The sequence below is a fragment of the Antennarius striatus genome, chromosome 13 (assembly GCF_040054535.1).
Source record: "Antennarius striatus isolate MH-2024 chromosome 13, ASM4005453v1, whole genome shotgun sequence".
NCBI classification, from domain to species: Eukaryota; Metazoa; Chordata; class Actinopteri; order Lophiiformes; family Antennariidae; genus Antennarius; species Antennarius striatus.
Genome location: NC_090788.1, coordinates 15,802,557 through 15,829,180, shown reverse-complemented (window position 1 = coordinate 15,829,180; position 26,624 = coordinate 15,802,557). Strand labels below are relative to the sequence as shown.

Genomic DNA, 26,624 nt, shown 5'->3' with positions numbered 1-26,624 from the left:
TCCATCAGATCTCAATATGAAGTTGGATTTCTATACAAATAACGAAAGGGCAATGTCTTAGGAACAAAAGGATGCCAAGTCTCTTAATGGAAATAAAAGTTTTCAGCCTACGGAGGGCTCATTCGTGTAGACACCCTAAAATCAGAGTGAAATGAAGATGTGGCAGGATAGTCCATTTTTTCAAAAACTTAATTTCTGCAACTCAAAATGCTTTTCAGTATCTTGTGTGGCCCCGACGAGCTTGTATGCATGCTTGACAATGTAGCGGCATGCTCCTAACGACACGACGGATGGTGTCTCGTGGCATTTCCTCCCAGATCTGTGTGAGGACATCCCTGAGCTGTTGTACAGTCTGAGTAGCGACCTGGCGGCTTCTAATGGACCTAAAAATAATGTCTCACAGATGTTCTGTTGGGTTTAAGTCAGGGGATCGTGAGGGCCATTCGATTGTTTCAATTCCTTCATCCTCCAGGTACTGCCTGCATACTCTTGCCACATGAGGCCAGGCATTGTCGTGCATTAGGAGGAAACCAGGACCTGCTGCACCAGCGTAGGGTCTGACAATGGGTTCAAAGATTTCATCTCGATACCTTATGGCAGTCAGAGCACCATTTCCTAGGCAGTAGAGGTCTGTGTGTCCCTCCATGGATATGCCTCCCCAGACCATCACTGACCCCCCACCAAACCTGTCATGTTGAACGACGTTTAAGGCAGCATAACGTTCCCCTTGTCTTCTCCAGACTCTTTCACGTCTATCACAGGTGCTCAGGGTGAACCTGCTCTCGTCTGTGAAAAGTACAGGGCGCCAGTGGTGGACTTGCCAATTCTGAGCAAATGCCAGTCGAGCTCCACGGTGCTGGGCAGTGAGCACAGGGCCCACTACAGGACGTCGGGCTCTCAGGCCACCTTCATGAAGTCTGTTCCTGATGGTTTGGTAGAGACATTCATACCAGTGGCCCTCTGGAGGTCATTCTGTAGGGCACAAGCAGCGCTCAGGCTGTTCCGCCCTGCACAAAGGAGCAGATATCGGTCCTGCTGATTGGTTGAAGACCTTCTACGGCCCTGTCCGGCTCTCCGAGAATAACCACCAGTCTCCTGAAACCTCCTCCATGCTCTGCAGATTGTGCTGGGAGACACATTAAACCTTCTTGCTGCAGCATGTGTGGAGAAGCATGTCCTGGAGAAGTTGGACAACCTGTGCAACTTCTGTATGGTTAAGGAATCACCTCATACTGCCAGTAGAGATAATTACTCAAGCAAAAACCAGCACAAGTGGAAAACCAACCAGAAAAGATCAAGAGGGAGAAACTTGAGATGACCTCCACATTTGAAACCAGTCCTGTTTTGAGGGTTTTCTAATTGTTGCCACTGTAGTGCACCTTTTGTTAATTCCATGAAAACCAATACAGCCGAAAGTGATTGATGATGCCCTCAGCTGCTTAACCAACCAGTGACTTCTCAGACAGGTTTAATTGATTTCATGCCAGCGCCAATTAAAAAGGTGTTCCTTTAATTTTTGTGAGCAGTATATACTGTATGTGTGTACAGGCCCCTGAAGCAGGCAGACACACACAAGGGGGCCTGTTTGCCAGCAGTATATACACTGTGAGGTAGGGTGGCGGATGTGTCACCAGGTGGGTGGCGCCTTGCTCGTGCCTCTCACTCCAAATATTTCAGCCCAACCGGCCCTCGAGCCAGCCGGCTTACGGTCCCCAGTAGAAGACTTGGTGGACTGAGCTACTGCCACCCCCAAAACAAGTGGAGATGCCAGGGGTTGAACCCAGGGCCTCATACATGCAAAGCATGCACTTTACCACTGAGCTACATCCCCGTCATCGTTACTGCTAACATCCAACAAGTATTTGGAAAATGAGGACACCAACTTGAAATTTTGAAAGTCAACATCTTCCCATGCTTTTATGACTTACAACTTTGATTGAACCCAAAGAACTTAATTTAAATTCTCAAGTATTAGTTATTGCTTAAAAAAGTCAATGAAAATGAACAAAATAATTGTTTCAAAGAAGGATTTATGTGTGATGTATTATGTGTTATTATTATGTGTATGTGTCGTTGCAGAAAGAGATAAAAATAGCTCCTTGATGCAATATTGTGTTTTGATTGTGACAATGAAATTCACCTTATTCTAAAATTATGTTCTCTTTTAAATTTAACATTACATAACATGTGATGAGTGGAAGGTATAGTATAGATGTTGATCATAGCCACTCTATAGTTTCTTTGGAAACCAGGTATTGAGTTTTGGTGGTTCACATCCTTTCTTGTGAATCACCAGACTTTATATAATGTGACATTCAGACCCAATCATTGAGCTGATTACAACAGATGCTTTAAGAGCATTCCACAGCTTTTATAGTCTTTTGTTATTCATACCCCAAGTTGTTTTATTTCAGGCATCAAACTCCATAAGTCTGTTTCATGATTACACATTAAATATCCTTTCTTTAGTTTGTGTTCTCTAGAGTAGATCGCAAAGTACATACAACTAATAAGGATAACCAAAAGCATTGTGTTTTAAATGATGAAAAAGCCACATGTATGTCTACGTGTGTGTGTGTGTGTGTGTGTGTGTGTGTGTGTGTGTGTGTGTGTGTGTGTGTGTGTGTGTGTGTGTGTGTGTGTGTGTGTGTGTGTGTGTGTGTGTGTGTGTGTGTTTACAGGTAGGAAAATGTGGATATGCTGTCATTCTAATGGCTCTGTTCTGGTGTACGGAGTGTCTGCCACTGGCTGTGACTGGTCTTCTGCCGATCATCCTGTTCCCTATGATGGGCATCATGAAGGCTGAGGAGGTACAGTCCATACTTGTATTATTGTAATTGATTACATGCCAACGTATACATTTTTATTGGTATTTATTGGCACTTTAAGACTGCTTCTTTCTTTTTTTTTTTTTACATCCATTTGTTATCCCACAACACATCCCACTGCAAAAACAAAAAGTATTTTTTCTAAATTGATGAAAAAATGCATATGTTATATCTTTACAAGGACAAATTCAGTGACATTGGTGTTCTATGATTGTCAAAAAAATGTGAATGGTATATTACATACATCTGCATATTGAAAAGTCGGTTGACACAATACTGATGCAGTACCAACTAAATTATGTGTGAATTCATGTGCATCTGTGTGATGTGTTTCAGGTCAGTATTCATTATATGAAGGACTCTAACATGCTGTTCTTGGGTGGACTGTTTGTGGCTGTTGCAGTGGAGACTTGGGATCTTCATAAGCGCATCGCTCTAAGAGTTCTGCTGCTAATTGGTGTTCGTCCATCCCTGTAAGAAAACCATGTGGTACAGTTATCTCATGTATATTCCAGCAGGCAACAAAAACAAAGATTGGCCTTCGAAGATAATTATAGCACTGCTTTTTTTTTTCAAACTGGCTTTCTGTATCCCATTTCTTAACATTAGCAATCCATGTAAAAATGCTCGAATGAAAGCATAAACTTTTCCTCTAGAATTTCTCATTATACTATGTAATACTGTTTGAATCAGTTGAATCAGGTTTTAGGAGTATGGAAATACTGTACCTAAAGCAAACACAATGCCTTGAAAGGTATTGCACATCGTCTGGGGCCTGAGCCCACAACCTTCGACTATGACTTAGACAATCAAAAGAGCAGCATATGAACTTAAAGCACAGACAATAGTACAGCATCTTTGTGTCACAAGGAATCAATAATAAATGAAAACAGATATTTGTAGTACTTATCACCTGACATGAATTTCAGAAATCATTCAATTCTGTCTGTCTGTCTATCAATGCATACCCTTTTCATAGCTGAGCATTTACTAAAAGGTTTCCACATAATGTTTATGATTGTGCTTTATCATAGTTTTCTTGGTATTACTTGATTCAGAAGTGCTCCGAAGGTGCAACCCCACTGCTGCACAAAGTACAGTTTGTATGTTTATTCTAGATCTCCATGAATAAAGTCAAGATATTAATTCCCTGGGCCCCTAACAACTGACTAGCGAAGCTCTAAAGTGAATTACAGACAGACATATAGGCAGACACACAGATATAGCATGATACATATTTGTTGAAACTATGCTTCTTTTTGATGACATCTGATCACCACTGTGATTTTTCTGGTTGTGATTAGTATATTTGCGCTCCCTCTGCTATCTTGTCACACAGGTTATTGATGGGATTCATGATGACGTCAGCCTTCCTGTCCATGTGGATCAGCAACACCGCCACCACAGCCATGATGCTGCCAATCTCCAAAGCTGTGCTGCAGCAACTGGAAACTATAGATGCTCAGGCAGATGCACGAGAGGTCCAGGCTGCAGGCGGGGATGAGAATGGAATCGAGCTCGAGATGAAAGAAAATAAAGAGGAAGTGATAGAAGAGAAACAACCAGACACCCAGACTCAGTTAGAAGACAGAGTGTGTGAGTAAATTGTTCTTCAAAGAGTTTGTGGTCCTAATGATAAAATGTCCAACTTTTATTGAGTAAATGGCTTGGCCTCCAGATGAACATGAATATAATCCAGAATCATCAGAGGAATTCAGAAGAGCAGCAAGACAGGCACATTATGAACGCCTGACCAAAGGGATGAGTCTGAGTGTGTGTTACTCTGCCAGCATTGGAGGCACAGCTACACTCACTGGTACAATCCCAAACCTCATCCTCAAGGGCCAAGTTGATCAGTAAGGCATTAGTAAACTCAGGATTGTCAGATTCCATATATTTTGGTACCTCCTCTCCTCACCTCATTGCTCTGTTTTGTCTACTCTTTTGTAAAGGCTCTTCTCTCAAAATGGTGATGTGATCAACTTTGTCAGCTGGTTTGGATTTGCTTTCCCCAACATGGTGATCATGCTGTTTTTGACAGGGATCTGGATTCACTTTATGTTCCTGGGCTTCAAGTAAGACTTCTTCAAGCTAGTACAGCCAGTCAGACGTGCGTGTGAGCAAACACGTTTGTTTTCTCATAATCATCATGCTGAAAATGATATTCCTTGGTTTATATTTTATAAAAATTATGATATTGCATTTTCTCTGCAAACCCAGTCTAGTAATGGCTCCACAGCCATTTTATTCAGTTGGCAAAACAGACCGTATAGAGGACAACTACACCTGATGAACACACAAGACTATTTGTTGTTTAACATATAAAATACATTGAAAACACAAGTAGAACATATAACTTACAAAACAGACCAGTAAGGTCTTCAAATCTCTCACAGCACAGCATAGACATCCATCAATCTATTTTTTTGAAGACCAGATAAATGTAATCACCTCGTCTTCAGCTGCTTTTTTTTTTTTTTGCTTTGTGGGTCATGGATTTGTGGGAGTCGATCCCAGCCGACTACAGGCGAGAGTTGGGGCACCCTCTGGATGTATTGTCAGCACATCGTGGAGAGTATGGAGTCAAAATACTCAGTCAGTCAGGCAGGATGTAGAATCATCTTTGTCTACATCACACATGGACTCCTGCAAACAAACATCCATCAGGTCATTGGCAGCAGACCCACAGCCCTTAACTTTTGTTGGGATGGAACCAACACCATTGATGTATATGAGAAAGCAGGAGACCACACTATCTGAGGCCAACTACGAAAATTGCACCCATTCAGGAAATCTAATGATACACATAACATGTTTAAAATCTCCAACAGCTGTAGCTGGCTTACTGGAATAGATGTACCTGTAGATCTGAGACAGCTTTATAAACTTCTGAATGACCATTACTGTATTATACAGATAGCTTTGAGAATTATCTCCTATAAAGTAGAGGGCACAGCACACTCTTTGCTATGTCATTAGAAATGACACACACCAGTCACAGCTCCCCCTGGTTCCTAATCAACCCTCCATTGATACTGCTCCCCACCGTGCATTCTCTGCCTGATTGAAGATTGGGGTGCTGTTGGTAACCCCAACCATTTCTTGCTTTGAGTACTACATGCTTCCATGACTGAATCAGACCCAAAGTTTTGGAGTAACTAAAGAAATATTTATTAAATTACTTTATTTCCCCATTTATCTGGATAAACTCCAAAATGTTGTCGTTCATGTCTCACTAATATGCCAATTTCATTTAAATCCACCTGGTAGGTGTTATGCAACAAGCAAGGAAACCAACAAAGAAACCAGATACAATGACTTGAGAAGATTAATTTACTAACCCCAGATTAGCATTAGAAACAAAGGAATGAATAAATATCATGAAATGACTACCAAGCAGCTGGGATTTATCTAACACAGAATGAGCTAATCAGTTTGGAAATGATTGGAAGGTAATCTGGCGTTGTTGTGTTGCTGCTTGATGAGTGTATTGTACAGATGAGGAGAGGCAGGACTGCCCCCATAAGAGAGTGTCTGTACTTTTCTCCCCAGCCTGAAGCGGTCATTTAGCTGTGGCAATAAAACTGACAGAGATAAGGAAGTGTACACCGTGTTAAGGACCGAGTACAATAGCCTGGGACGTATGACGTTTGCTGAGGTGTCAGTGCTCATCATCTTCATCGTGATGGTGCTCCTGTGGTTCACCAGGGAGCCAGGCTTCATAGACGGCTGGGCTACAGTGTTATTTAATCAGAATGGGACGTGAGTCTTTGACTTTTTTTTTTCTATAACAAAATTACCTTAAACAATGTCAAACGGAGTGGAAACAAAAAATCTATAAATACTTGTATTGATAAGAGATGAAACTATGTACTTGTTAAGAATTGCATCTTATAATGTGTGAGATTTCTTGTATCTGCATTTCATGCTGTCCTTTTTTCACTCAAAGTGAACTTAACTCTTAAACTAAAGGCTTCTTCATTAATCTGTAGTTCTCATAAAAGAGAGGATGTAGCAGTCTTACAACAATATTTGTCTTTATCTTTATTCTTTACTTCCTGGTTCATGATACATTCATTTTGCATGAACACTGTGAAACAGGACAGGAAATATGACATCAACATGTTTAAATCTCATTTCTCAGGTACGTGTCAGATGGAACTGTTGCTGTATTTATTGCGGTACTCTTCTTCATCATCCCGTCTCGACTGCCCAAGTGTGGCAGCTACGGTTGCAATGATGAAGGTGGAATGCAGATTTTTACTCCACTTAACATTACATTTACAAAGAACAGAATCCATAGCAATACTATACACTAATGGTGTCACCTAAAGTTCAGTTTATCAGTAGACTGATAAATTAACTGATAAACTAATAAATACTTTGTGTTCATAATTGATGTGGCTTTTACAGGTAAGGAATTGAAGGCACCCAAAACTCTGCTGAGCTGGAAAGTGATTCATGAACGAATTCCCTGGAACATCTTGTTGCTACTGGGAGGAGGATATGCCCTGGCTGAAGCGAGTGAGGTAGACCCGTCAACTTGTGGAGGGGGGGTGAAAGGGCTGAGTTTAAATATTTGTTCTGAGAAAGGGTATCAAATTATCTGACTTTATGTCATGATTATTGCCAAAGAAATAATCACCATTCAGAGTTGTCGTGATCATCACTACTATGGAAGGAACCATCTCACTTTTCACTTCTGCATCAAGTGAAAAGTCTAGTCTCTTAGGTATTTGGTCCTGCAAATAGGAGACTTAGGTTGACAAAGTCCTGTGTCATCATCATTTGCAGTGGAGTCATGTTTTCTCCTATTTTATGAAGACTGTAGTGTCGCTTTTTCAAAATTTTCCTTTTTGTAACTCAGAATGTGTTTTCAATCCCCCAAAATTATGTTTTCTGTAAACAGACGATGAAAACAAAAGAAAAGTTGCGTTTTAGAAACAAACAGTTTTAGAGAAAACAGCCACCAAGATCCTGGTGGAATGGACTCATCGGTCCTACTTAGACCTCTGTATTTAGCTGCCACCACCAAACATTTCAGGTCCCTGGGTTACTGAACCACTAATCCATGGTACAGTTCTAATGGTTACCTGCCATTTGTTGCCACTTGTAGTGTTGGGCATGGGTCAGCAGGACACCCTGACTGGGCAGGGCATCCATATGTATCAAATACCAATGTGCTTTGTATACTGATAACTTTCTATCATAACCAGAATTAACATCTTTGCAAGTTGAGCTACAGCAGCTCATCTGCTTAAACTGACCTAATTTCCCCACACGCAGCAGTGAGCATTGGCCGCTCATGACCCTGTTACCATTTCACCGCTTTTCCTTCCTTTTACAACTTTTGACCACTGCCCACTGTAAATGGACTGGCCCAGGTATCAAGCTATCGCAGTTTGAACATTCATGTGCTTGGCTATTTTTCCTGCTTCTAACACAATATTAGGTTGTGCTGCTAAATTTATCCCACCTACTAATGGGTGCCATAACAAGAAGACAATCTGTTTCATTCACCTGTCAGTGCTCATTACGCGGATCAATGTAAAGCTAGAAGATGACGCTAGCATGTGAGATTACCTCCAGAAAAACAAAAATGATCATGGACTGACTTTGTAACAGCTAGTCGTCACCCCCCCCCCCCATTTAGTTTTCAACCCTTTATTTAATCCTGTGGTTGGCAGAAGCTAAAGATCCTTTATTTTTTTATTTGTGGGCTTTTTAGAGAATGTCAGTACAACCAAGTTTTGAGATTTGGGATTTGTCACTGGATAAATGAGATGGATCAATGACAATCATAAAAGTTCACAATTTGTATGAATGAATTTTAGTGCACTAGATAAATTGGTAAAAACTAAATTTTAAATTTTCTACATTTTCCTACCTAAAGATTTTCCAAACTGAATGATGACCCATTTCAAAATTATTGGCAGTTTTACTTGACATATTTTCTTACAGGAGTCCGGTTTGTCAAAGTGGTTGGGAGGGACCCTGTCACCTCTGAAGACCATTCCCCCATTTTGCATTGCGTTGGTTCTTTCCTTGTTGGTGGCAACGTTCACAGAGTGCTCCAGCAATTCAACCACTACCACCTTGTTCCTACCCATACTGGCATCATTGGTAACCACAACTCAGATGTGTACATGCACACATAGGAGTTAAGACACTGACACACAACTTCTCCTTGTCTTTGTGTTGTGTTGGCGTGTTTCAAAGGCCACATCTATTAAGCTCCACCCACTGTATTTGATGCTGCCCTGCACCATCGCTGCCTCTCTCGCCTTCATGTTGCCTGTGGCCACACCACCCAATGCCATCGCTTTCTCATTTGCAAACCTCAAAGTCATGGACATGGTGAGATTCTCAAATGCTGTCCTTTACACAAAATCAATGTTAGAAGTATCATTTAGTTGAGGTGAAAAAAGAAAGTGAATATATTTAATATATGCTCATTGGTTTGCACGTCAATGTACACTGATTAGAATGATTGTCTCTTTCTCCAGGTGAAAACTGGCTTCATACTGAACATCATTGGGATTTTGACCACAAATGTATGCATCAACACTTGGGCATACTTGATGTTTGACTTGGGCACCTTCCCTCATTGGGCCAACGTGACAACTGACCAGCCTTGAAATACAGCAGACAAAGGAAGAGATGAGGAAACAGCAAGATAAAGACTTGTTTAAGGAATCCACGAAATTGTAATCTCTATAGGGTCTATGATATACAAGAAGAAGGGTTGGAACTGTTAAAAAAATGAAATCATATTTTTGTCACCTGCCAGTGTCTTTTTTATTATTTCCATAGTGCCTTTCTACATGGACACATCATCAACAAACTTAATACATTTACATTTGATTCATCCATTACAAATGATTGATTCCTACAATTGATTAAGAGTTTTCAGTGTTATATGTATCGCAGTCTTAGGCACAAAATGTGTGTGTGTGTGTGTGTGTGTGTCTGTGTGTGTGTGTGTGTGTGTGTCTGTGTGTGTGTGCATGCGGATTTATGTCTGTGTGTGTGTGTGTGTATACATACATACGTGTGTTTGTGTGTGTGTGGTCTGTGTGTGTGTTAGTGTGTGTGAATCCAATTTTCTAGGTATTGATCAGAACTTGGTATTGATCAGAACTTGTCACTTGAATCCCATATTAAAGGCCTTCTTTACAAACTGAAAGTTAAATTGGGTTACTTTTTTTTCCACAAACGATTTCTCTAGAAAGGACAAAGTTGATTTATGCAACTTTTTTGCCGTTATTACATTATGTCAACACGGTCCATGTCTACAGATGCTCATATTGATAGCCTTTATTTATACAGGTGTTTATGTAGTGTTTATGTAGGTGGTTATGTATAGACACAGGGCTGCTTCCTTCATATCTGTCCATACATTTGTCTAAGCCCAAGTCAATAGACAGCAGAGTTAAGAAAAAGGGTTTGACAATACCATCCCTTTTTCCTGAAACAATTTATTGAAGAACCTGATTCAACACTTGTTACATTTGAGGCATTAAAGTGTCTGCTAAATGATTGTGAAAATAGTGCATTTGGTCAATATGATAACTTTTAAAATGGCACTCAAATAATTAAGTGCCATTATATACAGTATATACTGTATATATGTGTGTCAGGTGTGTGTGTGTGTGTATATATATATATATATATATATATATATGATGCTCTTATACTGTATATATACCGTATATGTGTATATATACAGTATGTATAATTACTGTACGCACACATACATACATATACACATTTGTACACATACACACACACACACACATGTAAACACGATGCAATTTGTTGGGGGAGTGGAGCACTCCCCCCATCTCTACCACTCCTGAATGAATTTTATCAGGGTGTGTAGAGGCTAAGCCAAGCAAAGCTTTAAGCCACTGAGGTATTCCAACTTACCTACATGAACGACGTACTGATGTGTTGTCCTGGTCATCAAAAGCCTGACACCACGCAGACAATTTAGAGCAACAACGATTTACTGTTGACGATTTACTTCATGGTAGTGTAACGTGTAGCATGTAGCTTTAGAATGAAGGACGAGCAAGAAGAGGAAGGAGTTCTTGTCAGTCAGAGGCTTAGTTGTCATCAGAGAACTGGTCGCCACTACCACTGTGATCAATAGCCTTTATATTATATATATATATATATATATATATATAAATTATACACACACACACAAAGTTATCCTCAACTTACAAACATTTGACTTGAGAACAAACGAACAAATATTTCACAGTACTTGTATGTAGTTAATATAAAACCAAAGACGCTCTCTTAAGTGTCAACGTGCAAGACATAACAGTAAGTATCAACCTATGTATCTTATAAAAATGCCTAACCCTTGAAACAGCTCCACTCCAGTGATTATATGGACATGTACAAAACGTACAGGTCACTGTGAAAACTCAAATCAATGGATGGTATTCATTGTCTTGAAGACGAAACATCACTTATCCAAATCCGGGTTGAGGATTTACTCTGGGGCCCATCTCAGCTGACATCGAGTGGGAGGCGGAGAACACCCTGAACAAGTTGCCAGGTCACAGGGTCACGTGGACAAACACCCATTCATGCCAACATTAAGACATACAATCAATTTAGTCACCAGTTCACATTGGCTGCATGTTTTTGGAGTTGGACGGAGCCTGGAGAAAACCCCCAGACCTGAGGGCAATATGCAAACTTCTCACATAAAGGCCCCAGGTAGAGTTGAAACAAGTACCTTCTTGTTGAGAAGCAACACTGCTCCTCACTATGCTACCATGCTTCCGTCAATGGATGATATATACTGTATTTTATTTTACTATGTGCAATAAATTGAGATGAAGAGGATTGTTGTAATATAACTTCAATATAAAATCCTGCCAAATGAACTAGAGATAACTAGAGTAGAGATCAACCTCTCGAGTTTATAAGTTTCATGGAAAGACAGTAAAAGAAACAAAATGTCAACAGTATGAGTTTTCTCTGCATTACGTGTTTGTGACTTGGCTTGTTTACTGACTTGACTTGTATTCTAAAAACAAAGAATGGTCACATGAACACATCTTTCACACAATGCTTACTGCTGAAACACTTATGATTCAAAAGTCCAATGAATCTTTATTTTACCTTTGTTCACTTACACCAACATCTGAATATTCAAAAACTTAAACATCTGCTCAAAATATTTTTACATGAATCACATCAGTCATAAATAAATCTGGTCAATGGATCTGTAGTACTTTTTACATCATATTCAAGTCAATTGGTTTTTATTCCTGTGTGTCCCATCCCTGTCAATTACAAAACATTGGCTATTCTTCTGTTTTCTTCCCAGCAACCTGTGTGGACCAAAAACACCAAAGTCCCATGAATTTCTATCATAAATCACAATCTCATTTTGTGCAGTTTTGAACATACACAGGGGTATTCAAGTCAATTATTTTCAGCTGCCTGTAGTTTTTGAAAAACCTGGCTCCACTAGCATTTGAAAACAATCTGAAGAACGTGAACACTGTAACAGATCAGCAAAATTTACAGCAAGTCAGTATGCGCAGATGTACCGGTACTCACAAAAAAAAAATGGATTCAAGTTATGCCACATTCTAGTTTAAGTACTACTCAATATAGTAATGTGTGCAATAAAGACCCTGAGAACAAAAAGGAAATTCAGGTTTTAACTCATTGAAGCATGTCAGTGAGATCTATAGACAGAAATGTATGAGCGGCAATACAAAATAGATTTTACAAAAATATGAGTGATAGTTGAATGATTTGAATAACTTCTGCTACATTCTCAAATCATGCTGACTGAAGAAAATCCAAATTAGGACTTCCTTGTCTTTTATGATGAGCTTCCAAACTATCTTGGTACGAGTGCACAGAGTCTCTTTATCTCAAACAAAAACAATATGTGGCTGGAAAAGTTCTGTTAGTACACAGATGACAAAGTACGTTTATGGTCATATGACATCAGTTCAACTTTACAAGTTTCTAAATTGGTGGCTCTGTAAAGACGTTGTGCTTTGATCAAAGATAATAAACATATTACAGGTCACACGAGTCAGAATAAATAACGAACAAACAGATAAGAAACAGGACAGAGGTCTGAAAATCAAAATGACAAACTACTGGCTGGTAATAGAAAATATGGTTTTGGAGATCTTTATTTGTGCAAACTGGACAACAAAATTTTAGATGTTTATATATTTTATCAGACCAAAAATCTTTCCAACAGGCAAACACAGATTGAATCTCAGACAATTTCCCCAAAACTGTTAGATTCAGTATTTGCTTGTAATTTCTACTAATACAGGAATGAAAAACAATTTCCATCAATAACTGAAGCACCATGTTGACTGAGAAATTGCTGACTTGCCGATTTATCATGTTGTAAACATCTTTCTTACAGTAATGCCACCCCAAGCTGTGAACTAACTGTCCCCATGTGTTTGCATGACTCTTTTGGGCTTTAACAAATTTAGAAAAATATTCACATTTAGATCATACATTTTGTAAATGGGAGAAGGAGACAAAAAAAAAGAGAAAGAAGACAAAATAACAAATATAAGGACAACTGGATTGACAGGGCTGTGCCTTCCACCAGCGTACTCTGATCATCCCTCAGGTTAATCCATACATCCACCCGTCTGTTCAGTCTGGCGACTCTAAGTGCCACCATTGTATGAGTAGTCCGCCTTGTTGTGCATCACCAGTTTATTGTCCACAAAGTAGAAGCTGTCAGACTGTGTCTCGTATGGGTGCAAGATCATCTCTCTGACTGCAAGCAGACACAAAAAACAACACTGCTGTAAGTGAACTAGTTCCAAACTCGAGAGTGAGGACCCTGCCAAGGAGTTCCAAGATGAATCTGAGCATCTCTTTGAGAAAATGAATGGGTTAAGGTAAAATAACCACACAGATGTTTTCCTCTTTGTTTCCTGTTTATTTCCCGTCTTTATCCTAGTCACTCCTACCATATCAAATGTTAGCCTGTTAGCCCACAACTCTGAATCAAAACTGTTCTGATGATCTGAGTTGTAGTGCCACCATGAGGTTGACTCTTTTAATTTTGAGTGAAAAGTCTCAACAAATTGCTCTAATCTCTTTCATGCATTAATTCATTCATTCATCTTCCAACAGCTTCATCCACTGTGGCGGGTCACGTCTGAGCTGGAGCCTATCCCAGCTGGCTTAGGGCGTGAGGCGCGTGAAACTCCAGGCGCAGGGTCGCTTTCATGAGAAAATGTATTGCTTAAATTTCCATGTAGATCCATAAATATGTTACACGTTTACATTGTTTAGTAGTCATGATCAAATACTTAAAGAACTGTCCTTCCCATTTGCCAACTTTGTATCATGGATGAACCTGCAAGTGTTTTCTGCTGGGCTTCAGCATGTTAGCCTTGTTACTGGCAGCTTATATTAATGGAGTGATCATTCTGAAGTTGAACTCTGGCTTTACTCATGTGAATTTCACTCCACAATCATTTTCACAAATAAAATACTTGCAAGACTTGCGCAAGTAATCCAAACTAGAAAAATCTGGAATTGAGGAAAACATCTGAAGAACCTCCAACCCTTCTCCATTTTGTCTGATCTCATTCCCATCTACTTTAGGGCATTGCATTGTGTAATCACAAATGCCACAGCAAATATTCATTTTGCATTCTGTGTGACTATTCTACTAGACTTGGCTACCGCACTTGATGTTTTGAAGGGTACGAAAATAATGCTGAATATTAATGTTAGTTAAATTCAGTCAATACCAAAATTCAGTCCCTGAAAGTGCATCTAAATAAATGTTATTTAGAGAACAGAAAGAATAGATTCAAACTTTGTTCGTCCCTACAAAGTCAACCTACCCTGCCTTAACTGTAATCTGTAAAATGCTAAACTGACCAGATAAATAGAAACACCTAGCCAAATAAAGTATACTGTATATGTAAAAGGTAAAAGCTTATGTGTTAGTTAGCCTGTTTTCACTCAGGGAGAATACAACCAAACATGACTGACAACTTTTAATCAAAAATCAACAAATTCATATCCATTAAAACTAGATTAATCTGTGGGATAACTTGAAGATTATTTTACTTTTTGGACTTTCTTAGAAGATATTAGCTGTGTATTTTTAAAAGCACTAGTTCCTGGCTGCATCTGAACTTCCTTGGGTAGAACTTATTTAAATAAAATATTATATAAATATTTTAGTATGTTTTAATGTGTGTTACCTGAAATATTAATAAGGAAAATGGAGCACATGAACAATGACAATACTGTGGTGATGACCAGAACAACTACATAACCAAATTCAGTAAAGCATGCAGACAAAGAAAACTGTTTTGCACCACTTAAATGGACATACCGCTGTCTTCAGACAGAGGCGGGAATTCATAGATGTGTTCACATGTGTTCTTGCTGTTGGGCATGCAGAATCCAAACTCAAAGTCAAAACTCTTCAGCAGCTTCTCTCTGAAATAATGTCTCTCAATCATCCTGAAGTTTTCTATTGGCAGGTTTCCAACTGTGAACTCAACTCTGGACAAAGACAGACAGGAAGACTGAGAATTAGAATAATTATATAAATTACATAATGAAAAACAGAGCGAGAGAGGGCCACCGCAAACAATCTACTCAGCCTCGCAAAGATTCACACGTCTTCACTTACGTGGCTCCAACTTGTTGCAGTCTGAGAAAAGCAGGGGTGAACTGGTAACGGACAAAACGGCCGGCATTTGGGTCAACATCTCTTTTTTCTCCCGTTTTATCTGAAGGGGTGAGTGGTTTATAAAGAATAGTACAACATACAATAATACTGTTAGACACGGTAAGTTTTAGCTGGTTTATGTGGGGTTGGCTGAAAACATTTTTAAAGAAAATAATAAAATAATTAACAAAATTTACTGCACTTTACAATAAAGCCAGGATGTTAGGTTATAATGACTTCTTGAAGTGTTTCTGTATGTTCTCATCACTCCCTCTGTCTCCTCTCCTGTTGTGTGGATGGCTCACCTTCAACTCACTGACGGATTATTGCTGCTTACTGCGTGGCAGCTATTTTGGCCTTACTAGTTATTCCTGGCGTTTTTGGGGGTTTTTTGTCTTTGTTTACTTCCTAGAAGTTTTCCTTTGTTAAATCAGTCATCTCCTTGTGTTCTGGCCACTCTCCAAAATGCTTGATCTACTGTACACCTAAAACAAGCTCTTAACACTCTGGAAAGTCACACTGAATCTTTTTTTTTTTTTTTACATCAGTGTGATCAAATCTGGTGGAGTTGTAATTCTTCTTTTCCTTTCTGCTTTTCCCTTCAAGGGTCGCCACAGCGAGTCAATTGCCTCCATCTAACTCTGTCCTTTGCATCCTCTTCTCTCACACCAACTACCTTCATGTCCTCTTTCACTACATCCATAAACCTCCTCTTTGGTCTTCCTCTAGGCCTCCTGCCTGGCAGTTCAAAACTCAGCATCCTTCTACCAATATATTCACTATCTCTCCTCTGGACATGTCCAAACCATCTCAGTCTGGCCTCTCTGACTTCATCTCCAAAACCTCTAACATGTGCTGTCCCTCTGATGTACTCATTCCTGATCCTATCCTTCCTGGTCACTCCCAGAGAGAACCTCAGCATCTTCATCTCTGCTACCTCCAGCTCTGTCTCCTGTCTTTTCTTCAGTGACACTGTCTCTAGACCAAACAACATCGCTGGTCTCACCACAGTTTTGTACACCTTTCCCTTCATTTTAGCTGAAACTCTTCTATCACACATCACACCTGACACTTTCCTCCACCCGTTCCATCCTGCCTGTACACGCTTCTTCACCTCTTTTCCAGACTCTCCATTGCTCTGGACTGTTGACCCTAAGTACTTAAAATCCTCCAGCTTCTTGATCTCTTCTCCCTGTAACCTCACTCTTCCACTTGGGTCCCTCTCATTCACACACATGTACTCTGTCTTACTGCGGCTAACCTTCATTCCTCTCCTTTCCAGGACAAACCTCCACCTCTCTAGCTTCTCCTCCACCTGTTCCCTGCTCTCACTACAGATCACAATGTCATCTGCAAACATCATAGTCCATGGAGATTCCTGTCTAACCTCGTCTGTCAGCCTGTCCATCACCATAGCGAACAAGAAGGGGCTCAGAGCTGATCCCTGATGCAGTCCCACCTCCACCTTGAACTCCTCTGTCACACCTACAGCACACCTCACCACTGTCTTACAGTCCTCATACATGTCCTGCACAGCTCTCACACACTTCTCTGCCACTCCAGACTTCCTCATACAATACCACAGTTCCTCTCTGGGCACCCTGTCATAAGCTTTCTCCAGATCTACAAAAACACAATGCAGCTCAGTCTGGCCTTCTGTGTACTTCTCTATCAACGTCCTCAAAGTAAATACTGCATCTGTAGTACTCTGTTTTGGCATGAAACCATACTGCTGCTCACAAATGCTCACTTCTGCCCTTAGTCTAGCTTCAACTACTCTTTCCCATAACTTCATTGTATGGCTCATCAGCTTTATTCCTCTGTAGTTGCCACAACTCTGCACATCTCCCTTGTTCTGGTGGAGTTGTAATGAGGGAGAATTATGGCAGTAATATGATGTGTGAGCTGTGTGTCACAGCTACATGTCCAGCAACTGATGTTAATATTACGAAGGTCAAAAGTCAATGGAAAACAAACTACAAGCATGTACTTAAAATATATACCAGTAGTGTTAGAGGTAGATTTGTGTAGAGTGGCTGAGTCAACCTGTTTGTAGACAATATTTATAAAAAGCCACAATAAAGTCAAAATATAAGAATATAAAACAATCAAAAACAAAAATGTATATTTTGCAAGGCTAGTAGATATAAAACCAGCATGAACAAAATCTGTCTTTAAAGTGTTTTCAGTATACAAAGTGAAAGTCAGCTGAAACGATTCCCGTAACAGCTGAGTGACTCACCTGTGGATGGAGGTTTGGTGATTTCAAACAACACCGTACCCGTCTCCATGTCTCTGATCTTGAACCTGGTGAAGTCAATGTTATAAATGTTCTCATCCGGGCTGCACAGATAATCTAAATGGGAGAAATTCAGAAGCAATGCAGAGTTGCAGATCAGATAGAATGCACTTAAATCAACATATAGCAACCTACTATAGATTTGAGTGAGACGTGCTTGGGATTGAGCATCAGCGCTTTTCGAAAAGTTTTCATAGAATGATAAAATACAGATGTAACCATTGATAAATTATAACACAAATTCAATCCTGTTATTGTAGTTTTAAATGATATCAAGTCTTAGGCAGCAGCTGCACTATAAAGCTTCATTTCTGACCAGTGACGTTGACATGAGCCTTAGTTACAATCTGGAACCATTTCCACAGCACACACAAAGTCACACACAGTAAGAAAGAGAAGCAAGTTATTTCTGTTCCTCTAATCGTTCTTGTCCTCACCAGGTGGCGTTACTGCTTATTAGCTTTCCCCAGCAGAACACGCACTTCCTGCTTCCTGTCTGGCCTGCAGATTTAATTGCAACATCTTTGAGGTGAGACTCCCAAGTTTTTGCCTGAGCTGACTCGATGTTGATGGATGATGAATGAGTTTTAAACATGATTTATCATAAAAATGATAAATCACGTTATGATAAATCATGATCTTGTTTTGTGGATTTGAGAGTGAAACATTGGAGGTCTGAGCAGCAACAGAAGAACTATAGCAGAGATGTGTGACATCCATGTATTCGTTTGATGTGAACCAATCTGTGTTCACATCAAATCACATCCAGAGTGACATCATGTATAGACCCGGGACGTCTGCCAGTATGGGGGGGGGGGTCACTTATCTCACTCTTATCACATGACTTGATAATCCCAATGAATTTCATTCAACCCATACTCTCAACCAGTATTTAAGATTTGTACTTGTAAGATTTTGCCAATCGCAACTATATATTTGCATTCCAATTCAAAAAAGTATTTATCCTGTAATTTATAGTTTGAGTAGAATTAAAATACATATAAATATATGATAAATTAAAACAATATAGATATATAATTTTGTCTAACATTTACGCCGTAAACTGCCCCATGATTTAAAGGTTTATGTGGATAAGTAATTTAATTGAACAGTAACTAGTATATTTCTATAGATAACAGCTACACATGGTTCATGTGCTGCGTATTATTACTAACCTACTTGTTGGTTTGCATCGCTACCTTAGTGCCAGATATGTTCGTACAGGCATAATGATATTAAGAAGGTGATGAGGTTTTTGTTTTGGTTTTTTTCAGACCAAAATCTGATTCAGAGCAGAATAACAACTCAAAGCTGGGACACCTCATTCAAATTCAAATTTAAATTGTTTGTGACTACAAGCAATGATGATACTTATCAGATAAATTCTCTTGTCCTTCAATATCTTTTGTTTGTTTGTTTTACACATTTTTCCAATGTAATGTACAAATACAACAAAAAGCCACTAAGAGTGGAACCCAGGCACGAGCAATGGATGAAGAAGAAAAATTTGGAGTGACCAATTGACCTAAGCCGCATGTTTTTGGAGGTGGGAGGACCAGGAGAGAACACATTCAGACATGGGAAGAACATACAAACTCCACACGGAATAGCCCGAGGTGGAACCAAACCTGTGACGACCTTGTTGCGAAGCAACAGTGCGATCTACCGCCCAAGACATGATAATGTTAAATTTAGTTAGATAATACCCACAGAAAGAACATACAGGATACAGGTAGTCCTCAAGATATGAATAAATACAACAAAAATCCACTCCAAAAGAATGGAACTCAGGCACGAGCAATGGATGAAGAAGAAAAATTTGGAATGAAAGGTATTGACCAACTGGATAATTTCAGAAAAAATGTTTAGGCCTTTCTAATGTTACAAGTCATCTCTTCCATCTTAAAATGATATTGACAAGAAAATAGCCTGGTTTCAGATCAACCACCTTCACACTATCGAGCATCTGAAAGCATGAGATCTGCATCAGTACACTGCTACCAGAGTACAGATTGACAGTAATGAAGGACAAAGTTGATCATTTGAGTTGAGGGTTTATTCTAAAAGATCATCAGTCGTTTATTCAATTTTAATATCATTGACACTAGAGTTCACAGGCCAGTTCCCATAGTTACTGAAGGGGAAATGCATCACTTTCCAATGAATTCCTCTATAAATACTCAGGAAATGTTATTTAAAGCTGTAAAACTATCAGTGACCCATAGCTAAATTTAGCTTAACACTGACCACAGTCCTCTTAAGAACCACATTTCCTACAGTACCAACAGAAACAACGTGATGTTAAATCACCCTGAGAAATACAAAATACACCTGTTGCTGATTGGTTAGGAGGTTCTACTGAAACTCTAATGAAACTACTGAGACTAAGATATTAAAGACTGATATAGAACTCAATGTAGAGAATTACTGGAGATTACAAGTATATATGTCCATTTCATACTTCATCCAAAAAACATTTTTTTTCCTGTTCGAGTCGTAGAATTAGAGTAGAGTAGAATTATGGCAGAGGGGATTTTGGAAAGGATCACAAAAAAGTTGACCTTATTGATATAAAATATAACCAATTCATTCATGGTTCCAGGTGAGCATTTGTGTCAGATTCGAAGATAGTCCTTCATGCTGTACCTTGGACATCAGAATGGTACAGACAGATGGACAACCTGAAAGGATGCAATTGCTGTTGAGTTGATTTTGGAGCAGATAAAGTTTAAAAGATATTCAGACAATAAACCTTTCCTTAAACCTCCAATAACCTGACTTTTAGAGGGAGCAGCGAGACTAGATTGATTTCACACACACTCGTTTTCCTGTTGATTACATTCCAGCTACTAGTCAGGTAACATGACAGGCTATCTATCCTCTGGCTTTGGCATGACGACAATCAACGGGTTTAATTGGTGTCACACAATAACAAGTTTTCTTGGAAAAGAAAGTGCTGGCTATTTCCTGACTTGTTTATGTAATGTACTGTATTTTAATATTTGTAATATGTGTGACAATTTGTCCCATTTCTGTTAATGTAGCATTATATGACAGAACAGGTACTTTTAAAGGAGAGCAGAGGAGAGGACAGGAGGGAAGAAAATAAAAGGAGGAAGTGTGTGGGAGAACAAAGATGCAGGCTGCGCTGCCTGTAACCAAGAGGAGATGCTTCACGTTGCCGTAGTGATTCAAGCATGTATCTATGTTGTTGTGGTGAGTCATGCATGCATCCTCTTGCCTACAGCGATGACGCTGCGAGGTAGGAAAGTGAGAGTTTCCAAAGCCCATAATAGGCTCCAGCGTGGGAGACGGAGTCATTACAGCATTCCCACATGTGTTGCTGTGGAGTCGGTCAACAATGTCCAGATAGACTCACAAAGGTTGGATCATCCACAGCGAACTTAAACAACCTTAAATACAAAAATACGATCTTGTGGACTTGTAAGTGACAGCTTAAAGATTAAAAAGTTTCCGCCACAACACACAGTGACATCATCAATTAAAGAGAAGGGGCAAGCTAAGCCAAGGAAAGCATCCAAAGCTCTTCCTGTCAACAGCAATCTTTGTTTACCGTAGACTAAACCTCACACAATCACGGCATAAACTGCCTTTATTGTATTGGGCTATTCCCATGAAGACACACCTGGAACTAGAACCTAGATTTTATTTGTCCATAATATTTGGGAATTTTAAAACAGCCATCCCAGAAGGCTCAGCATTGTCCCATTTAGCTGGACAGATTCTTTCCTAAATTTAATAAATACAAACTTTGCACAACATCTCCAAAAATGGATTCCCTGCTCTTTGAACACTTTTTGGTGTGTTCATATTTACCAGCCCCAAGCATCACAAAGTCATCTCTATGTGTGTGCGCTCAAAACATGAAGGTGTTGTGCAACATTAGGAGGTGTGACGCAACAACATTCATTAAATTTGGTATACAGTAATCCCTCGCTTATTCGCGCTTTAAGATCTGAGATTCACGGAACGCAGCGCACTTCCGTGTATTCAAGAAAAACTTTTCTTTAATACAAAAGCGCATTGAACAATCTATAAGAGTGTGGGAAAAGGTAATACGGATATAAGGTGGTTTAATATCAGTATGGGGATTGTTCAAAAACGTTTAAATTACCGTAAATAATAAAGTTTGTCACTATATTACAGATTTTTTTTTTTCACGAATGATCCTGGAACGCATTAACCTTAAGTTACGAGGAATCACTGTATTCTTCCCCCGTTAACAGGCATCTCTTGTGCTTGTTCTTCAAATAACAGACTTCCTGCCACTAAGCTTATGTTTAATCTCTCAGGACAGGTTGGACACCTGAACACACCGGCACACTTTGTTCATACACAGGTCTTTGTCTGTGTTGCTGCTACCACAGCCTCTGCATTTCAAACTTGGTCTAGTCGGAATGAAGGTGCACCAGGCCTGTAACGACAACACCAGTTGAATGTAGCTACATATTCCCATCACCCATACACATTTCTGACAAATGTAAATCTGTCTTTAAATTTTTGAGTCAGATGACTTCCTTTAGTGTTCAGGCTGCGTTAAAGATGGTGAAAACAAAGTCATGGACCCACCACCCCTTTATCCTGATCCAATCCAAAACACAGTGGTTCCTTTTTTTGGGACAATTCCTGCTGGGGTCGAGTGGTTTGAGTGTGACTGACAAAAAACAATTTTAAAAACATCTTGCAGTGTTCCAAAAACAATGGAATATTGTTTTGTTATCCATCAGTTTATTCAGATGCAATCCAAAATTTAAAACTCTCTTTGCTACTTTTCACACTCTCACCAGGTTTCTGGAAAACACATCTCTTTACACATTACTCTTGTGGTGTAATCTTACTAATGACAAATACAAACTAAGATGACCTGCTTGGCTGGGATATAATACAAAAATGAAAAGAGGATGTGTGCAGAAAAATAGACATCTGGAACAAAATCATTGTTACGTTACGTTAAAATCCTTTGAAAAACAAAGCAGGACTAAAACTGGACTATGTATTTGCAAACTTACACTCATTACGTACTGTAATGGTAATGCTTGTGTAAGCATGTCATTAAACGGGCCTTGAAATAGTCACATGCTATGAAAAGCCACCAGTTATCAAACTACTTGTTTAAGACAGGCGTCTCTTGTAGAAGAAGACGTTTTTTCTCACAAGCTCTTCTTGGCTCCAGTTTCTCCCCCAGTTTCTCCGTAAGAGGCTTGATTGAGATTTGGTTGGGTGACAGAAGTGCCGGTCAGACGTCTGGGACGCAATGCTCAGTACAACAGGAAACTGTCCAAACTTTTGAATGGTAGCGTATTTAAAAACAGCAGCATCAAATAAAGAGTCATCAGCTGCTGAGATGTTTCAGGATTTAACAGAAAGTTCATCCAAACAAAGACACATGAACGCAAGTGATGAACTGAGGTGTTCATAGATTACTTTGCTATTTAAGGAATGTTGAGAAAGAACCAAAATCTTTTCTCTGACATGGATTTAATGGAATGTTACAGAAGGAAAGTAGACTGAAGTACTGAGTGGCAGTACATTTGAGGTACTTGTGCTTTGTAAGACTTTATATTGTTCTATTCTGTTATTGTTCTGTTTTTAGTTTAAATTACCCACAAACACATATAATTAACTGTAGCTTCACAAACAGCAATTTAGACTTCACACAGTAAATTATAATAAAACAACCACCTCAGGTGCTTTTGTCTGCAATTCAAATACTTTTTTTTGTGTAACTGTGTTGTTTGATAATACTTTTACTTGGATTTCAAATGCATCATATTTATTTTCAGTGGAATATTTCAATAACTGAACTATTTGTTCTTATACTTAAGGGATGGACATTACTATATGGCTGATGATGATGATGATAATTTCACATCTACCAGACATGTAGATGTGAAATTAACAACAGAATCCAATCTGGTTTTCATGAAATGTGCATCAGTTTTTATTTAATGTCCATAAATTAGAAGATAAAAATTTCAACTTTTCTTTGACATTTGTTTCCTGAAATATTGAAAGTACAGTACGTACTGTACTTGTTTTTACTTGATTTAACATTGATTGTTAAATTAGTTTTGTTGTTTCTACACTTTGAAATTTAAATAGTTTGAAAATCTGATATAGTAGATTATGTCTATGTTTTACCTGACAAGTCAATTAATTTTCAAACCGAAGCTCCTGAACAAAAATTGAGGAAGACAAGGCAGTGAGCTGAGCAGTGACACACAGCAACATGATGCTGGAGTGTTTAACTCACTGGAGAGCAGTGGAAAGAAAAGCTGAAAACAGCATGGAACAAAATGTGACTTTAGATAGATGACCCCTCATTAACCCCTGGACCTCCATCTCCACCTGGCAGGTTAAAATAACGTCACTGCAGGTGTGCTTAAACCGAATACTAAAATATAGGTCATGCATGCAATTAACCATCACTTGCATTTCGGGATTTTACACTTCAGGTCTTGTTTTCCACCTGGGTTGCACCTCAGGGTGCAAACACTGGGCTTCCATTCTATCACTATGTTACATTTAACTGAGGTGTGTTAAGACCTCGCCTCCAGGTCTCAGGGTTACTAAAATGAGATGCAAGTGTTATCCACATCTGCATACAGGTTGGAAACGGGGGAGGCTGCAATGATGCATGTGTTTGAATGGGGCCTGTGTGCATTGGCTACATAAGTAACACGACATGACCATGACGTGATGCATGACCAAAACGCGCTGTGACATTTTCAGCACATCTGTGGCTCGTCGAACGGACACGACAGCGAGAGGGAACTTACTCTCTGTGATCTTCTGCAAGCCCAGAACATCCTCCGGAGTGATGACCGCGCTGGCGATCAGATCCTCCTCCGTGGTCACCGGGACCCCCACGTCGGTCGGGTTGCAGCCTTTCTTCACTTTCATCGCTTCCTCCGGGCTGCCTTCTCCACCACCGTCCGTGCCCTCAGCGTCTGTGCCCGGATTATTACCTGAAGGCTTCTTAGCGCTTGATGAGTCCTGGCTGTTGCCTCTGCTGGTACAGGAATAGCTCATTCTGCGCTCCTCCTCCCCCTCGTCTTACCCAGGGCTTCCAAGACACAAAACAGTTGCCCCCTCTCCCCCTCCTTCCCCTTCACCGAAGGATGCACAGTTGCCGTCTTTTATCCGGTGCTTAATTGAAATCCGCTTCGTCTTTACGCGCCGTCTGTTCTCCGCAGTCTGGTGGCCCGCAGACGGCCCCGGGTCCGGCTGGCGGAGCGGAATGCGCGCGGAGCGGAGCGGAGATCTCTGCGCAGCCGCTCCCGGAGACGCGCTCTGACTTGTGTCAAGTGCAGCTTGGAAGTCTGCAGGGAATAATCTGCTCGGTTCGGAATTGAAAAAGAGGCGGCAGCTGGCCGTCGCTTTCAAATGTGGGTGGGTGTGGGGGGGGGGGGTGTCTCAGCAGCGCCCTATGAGGCGTTACAACCGACAGATGAGCGCACCAATCAAGATGACAAAGCCGCCGGTGTGTGTCAGGCAGCGATGAGAGCGATTCTTGAGCTCAGGTTGGGTTTGGAGGAAATGATCGGTGGATGAAGATCACATGGGAACGCCAAAGTACACTCTGTCTAACAATTATTGTCATGTTTGAACTTTAAAATGAACCCCAATTCGTTTTTGCATGACGTCTTCATCAGGGTGGGAAATATTCACAATAAAGAGCGTTAGGCTGTTTGTTTGCGTGTGATTTGAACCTCTACTATTTATAATGTGTGCTTTTGAGGATTTAAGCTCAATGGAGAACTCACTAGAGGAGGCTGCCACCACCTGTATGCATTTACGGTCATATTAAAGGACATGGAGGTCTGTGACAGATTAACCACAACAATAACTAGAACCAAGGCAGCGGAGATTGCAAAAATCTGTGGCAAACCTCTTCACCTGAGATTTAGTTTGAAGGGTCTATTCTGTAAAATGTATTTATCTACTCCTTGTTCAAAATAAATTGATTGGCTGATGTTAGAGGGCAATACTACTACTGTTTTTGTCAAAACACCAATCAGGAAGTCAGCAACTATGTGATAGATTCAACCCACGGTGACAATATGTCAGTAACCATTTTCTGTTCAACACCGACCTCTGCTCAACAGGAGACACTGGTGAGAGTCCAGAATGCACCCCTCAAAGGCCTCAAGGCATGTTGGGTAACCCATCCACATGTTTCCATCCATCCATCCATCCATCCATCCATCCATCCATCCATTCATCCATCCATCCATCCATCCATCCATCCATCCATCCATCCATCCATTTTCTTATAGACTTCCTTCAGCTGCTTACCCTCCTAGCTGGTCACAGCTCTAATGGAATCTATCCCAGTTAGCTACAGGTTAAAGCTGAACCCTGGATAAGACACCAGCTTACCACCAGGCCACATGATCCGTAACACAAAATATTTCTATACATTTTGTTAACCAGTTCATTTGTCTTTGATTAAGATAGAGTTTATTATTCAGATTTTAGATTAATCCTGAGGGAAATTCCATAAAGTTATTAAGCTATTGTCTTTCTTTTCAGTTTGAGTGTGAACAAGACAACCTTCGAGTTTTATAAATACTGGATCGGGTTTGTTAGAGGGGGAGAAGAAGACAGCCTCCACGTGGCCTCCCCCGCAAGTAGCTGAAGAGTAGTTGCAAGGTTGCATGCCCTTCAAGCGAAACAAATGTCTTCTCAACGTTCACCGACCACAGCCCCAGGTTTGTTAGACATGTTATGGATTTGGATGTTAAAGTATGAC

At 40.0% G+C, this 26,624-nt stretch overlaps 2 protein-coding genes and 1 non-coding gene across 3 annotated transcripts; 1 reads left to right on the top strand and 2 right to left on the bottom strand.

The window, feature by feature from the left end:
- Positions 1-1,759: 1,759 nt before the first annotated feature.
- Positions 1,760-1,831, bottom strand: trnaa-ugc (transfer RNA alanine (anticodon UGC)). The gene has a single exon. It is a non-coding gene; the product is annotated as a tRNA-Ala (tRNA).
- An 865-nt stretch (positions 1,832-2,696) lies between these two features.
- Positions 2,697-9,569, top strand: LOC137606169 (solute carrier family 13 member 2-like). The gene is made up of 11 exons (XM_068331286.1): positions 2,697-2,810; positions 3,165-3,301; positions 4,168-4,424; positions 4,507-4,684; positions 4,781-4,903; positions 6,381-6,590; positions 6,973-7,073; positions 7,242-7,357; positions 8,790-8,951; positions 9,048-9,185; positions 9,335-9,569. The coding sequence occupies exons 1-11, from the start codon at positions 2,712-2,714 to the stop codon at positions 9,464-9,466; spliced, it is 1,653 nt and encodes a 550-aa protein (XP_068187387.1). The 5' UTR covers positions 2,697-2,711; the 3' UTR covers positions 9,467-9,569.
- A 2,408-nt stretch (positions 9,570-11,977) lies between these two features.
- On the bottom strand, positions 11,978-25,201 carry unc119a2 (unc-119 lipid binding chaperone a2). The gene is made up of 5 exons (XM_068331548.1): positions 24,649-25,201; positions 17,792-17,905; positions 15,511-15,610; positions 15,208-15,380; positions 11,978-13,623 (listed from the first exon to the last, which is right to left on the bottom strand). The coding sequence occupies exons 1-5, from the start codon at positions 24,899-24,901 to the stop codon at positions 13,511-13,513; spliced, it is 753 nt and encodes a 250-aa protein (XP_068187649.1). The 5' UTR covers positions 24,902-25,201; the 3' UTR covers positions 11,978-13,510.
- Positions 25,202-26,624: the final 1,423 nt, after the last annotated feature.

Coding starts and splice junctions, on each gene's coding strand:
- LOC137606169 (XM_068331286.1), top strand. CDS start 2,712: ATGGCTCTGTTCTGGTGTACGGAGTGTCTGCCACTGGCTGTGACTGGT. Junction 4,685..4,780: donor CTCAAGGGCCAAGTTGATCA/GTAAGGCATTAG, acceptor TCTTTTGTAAAG/GCTCTTCTCTCAAAATGGTG. Junction 4,904..6,380: donor TTTATGTTCCTGGGCTTCAA/GTAAGACTTCTT, acceptor TTTTCTCCCCAG/CCTGAAGCGGTCATTTAGCT.
- unc119a2 (XM_068331548.1), bottom strand. CDS start 24,901: ATGAGCTATTCCTGTACCAGCAGAGGCAACAGCCAGGACTCATCAAGC. Junction 17,906..24,648: donor CTTGCAGAAGATCACAGAGA/GTAAGTTCCCTC, acceptor TCTCCCATTTAG/ATTATCTGTGCAGCCCGGAT. Junction 13,624..15,207: donor GCCTCTGTCTGAAGACAGCG/GTATGTCCATTT, acceptor GTCTGCTTGCAG/TCAGAGAGATGATCTTGCAC.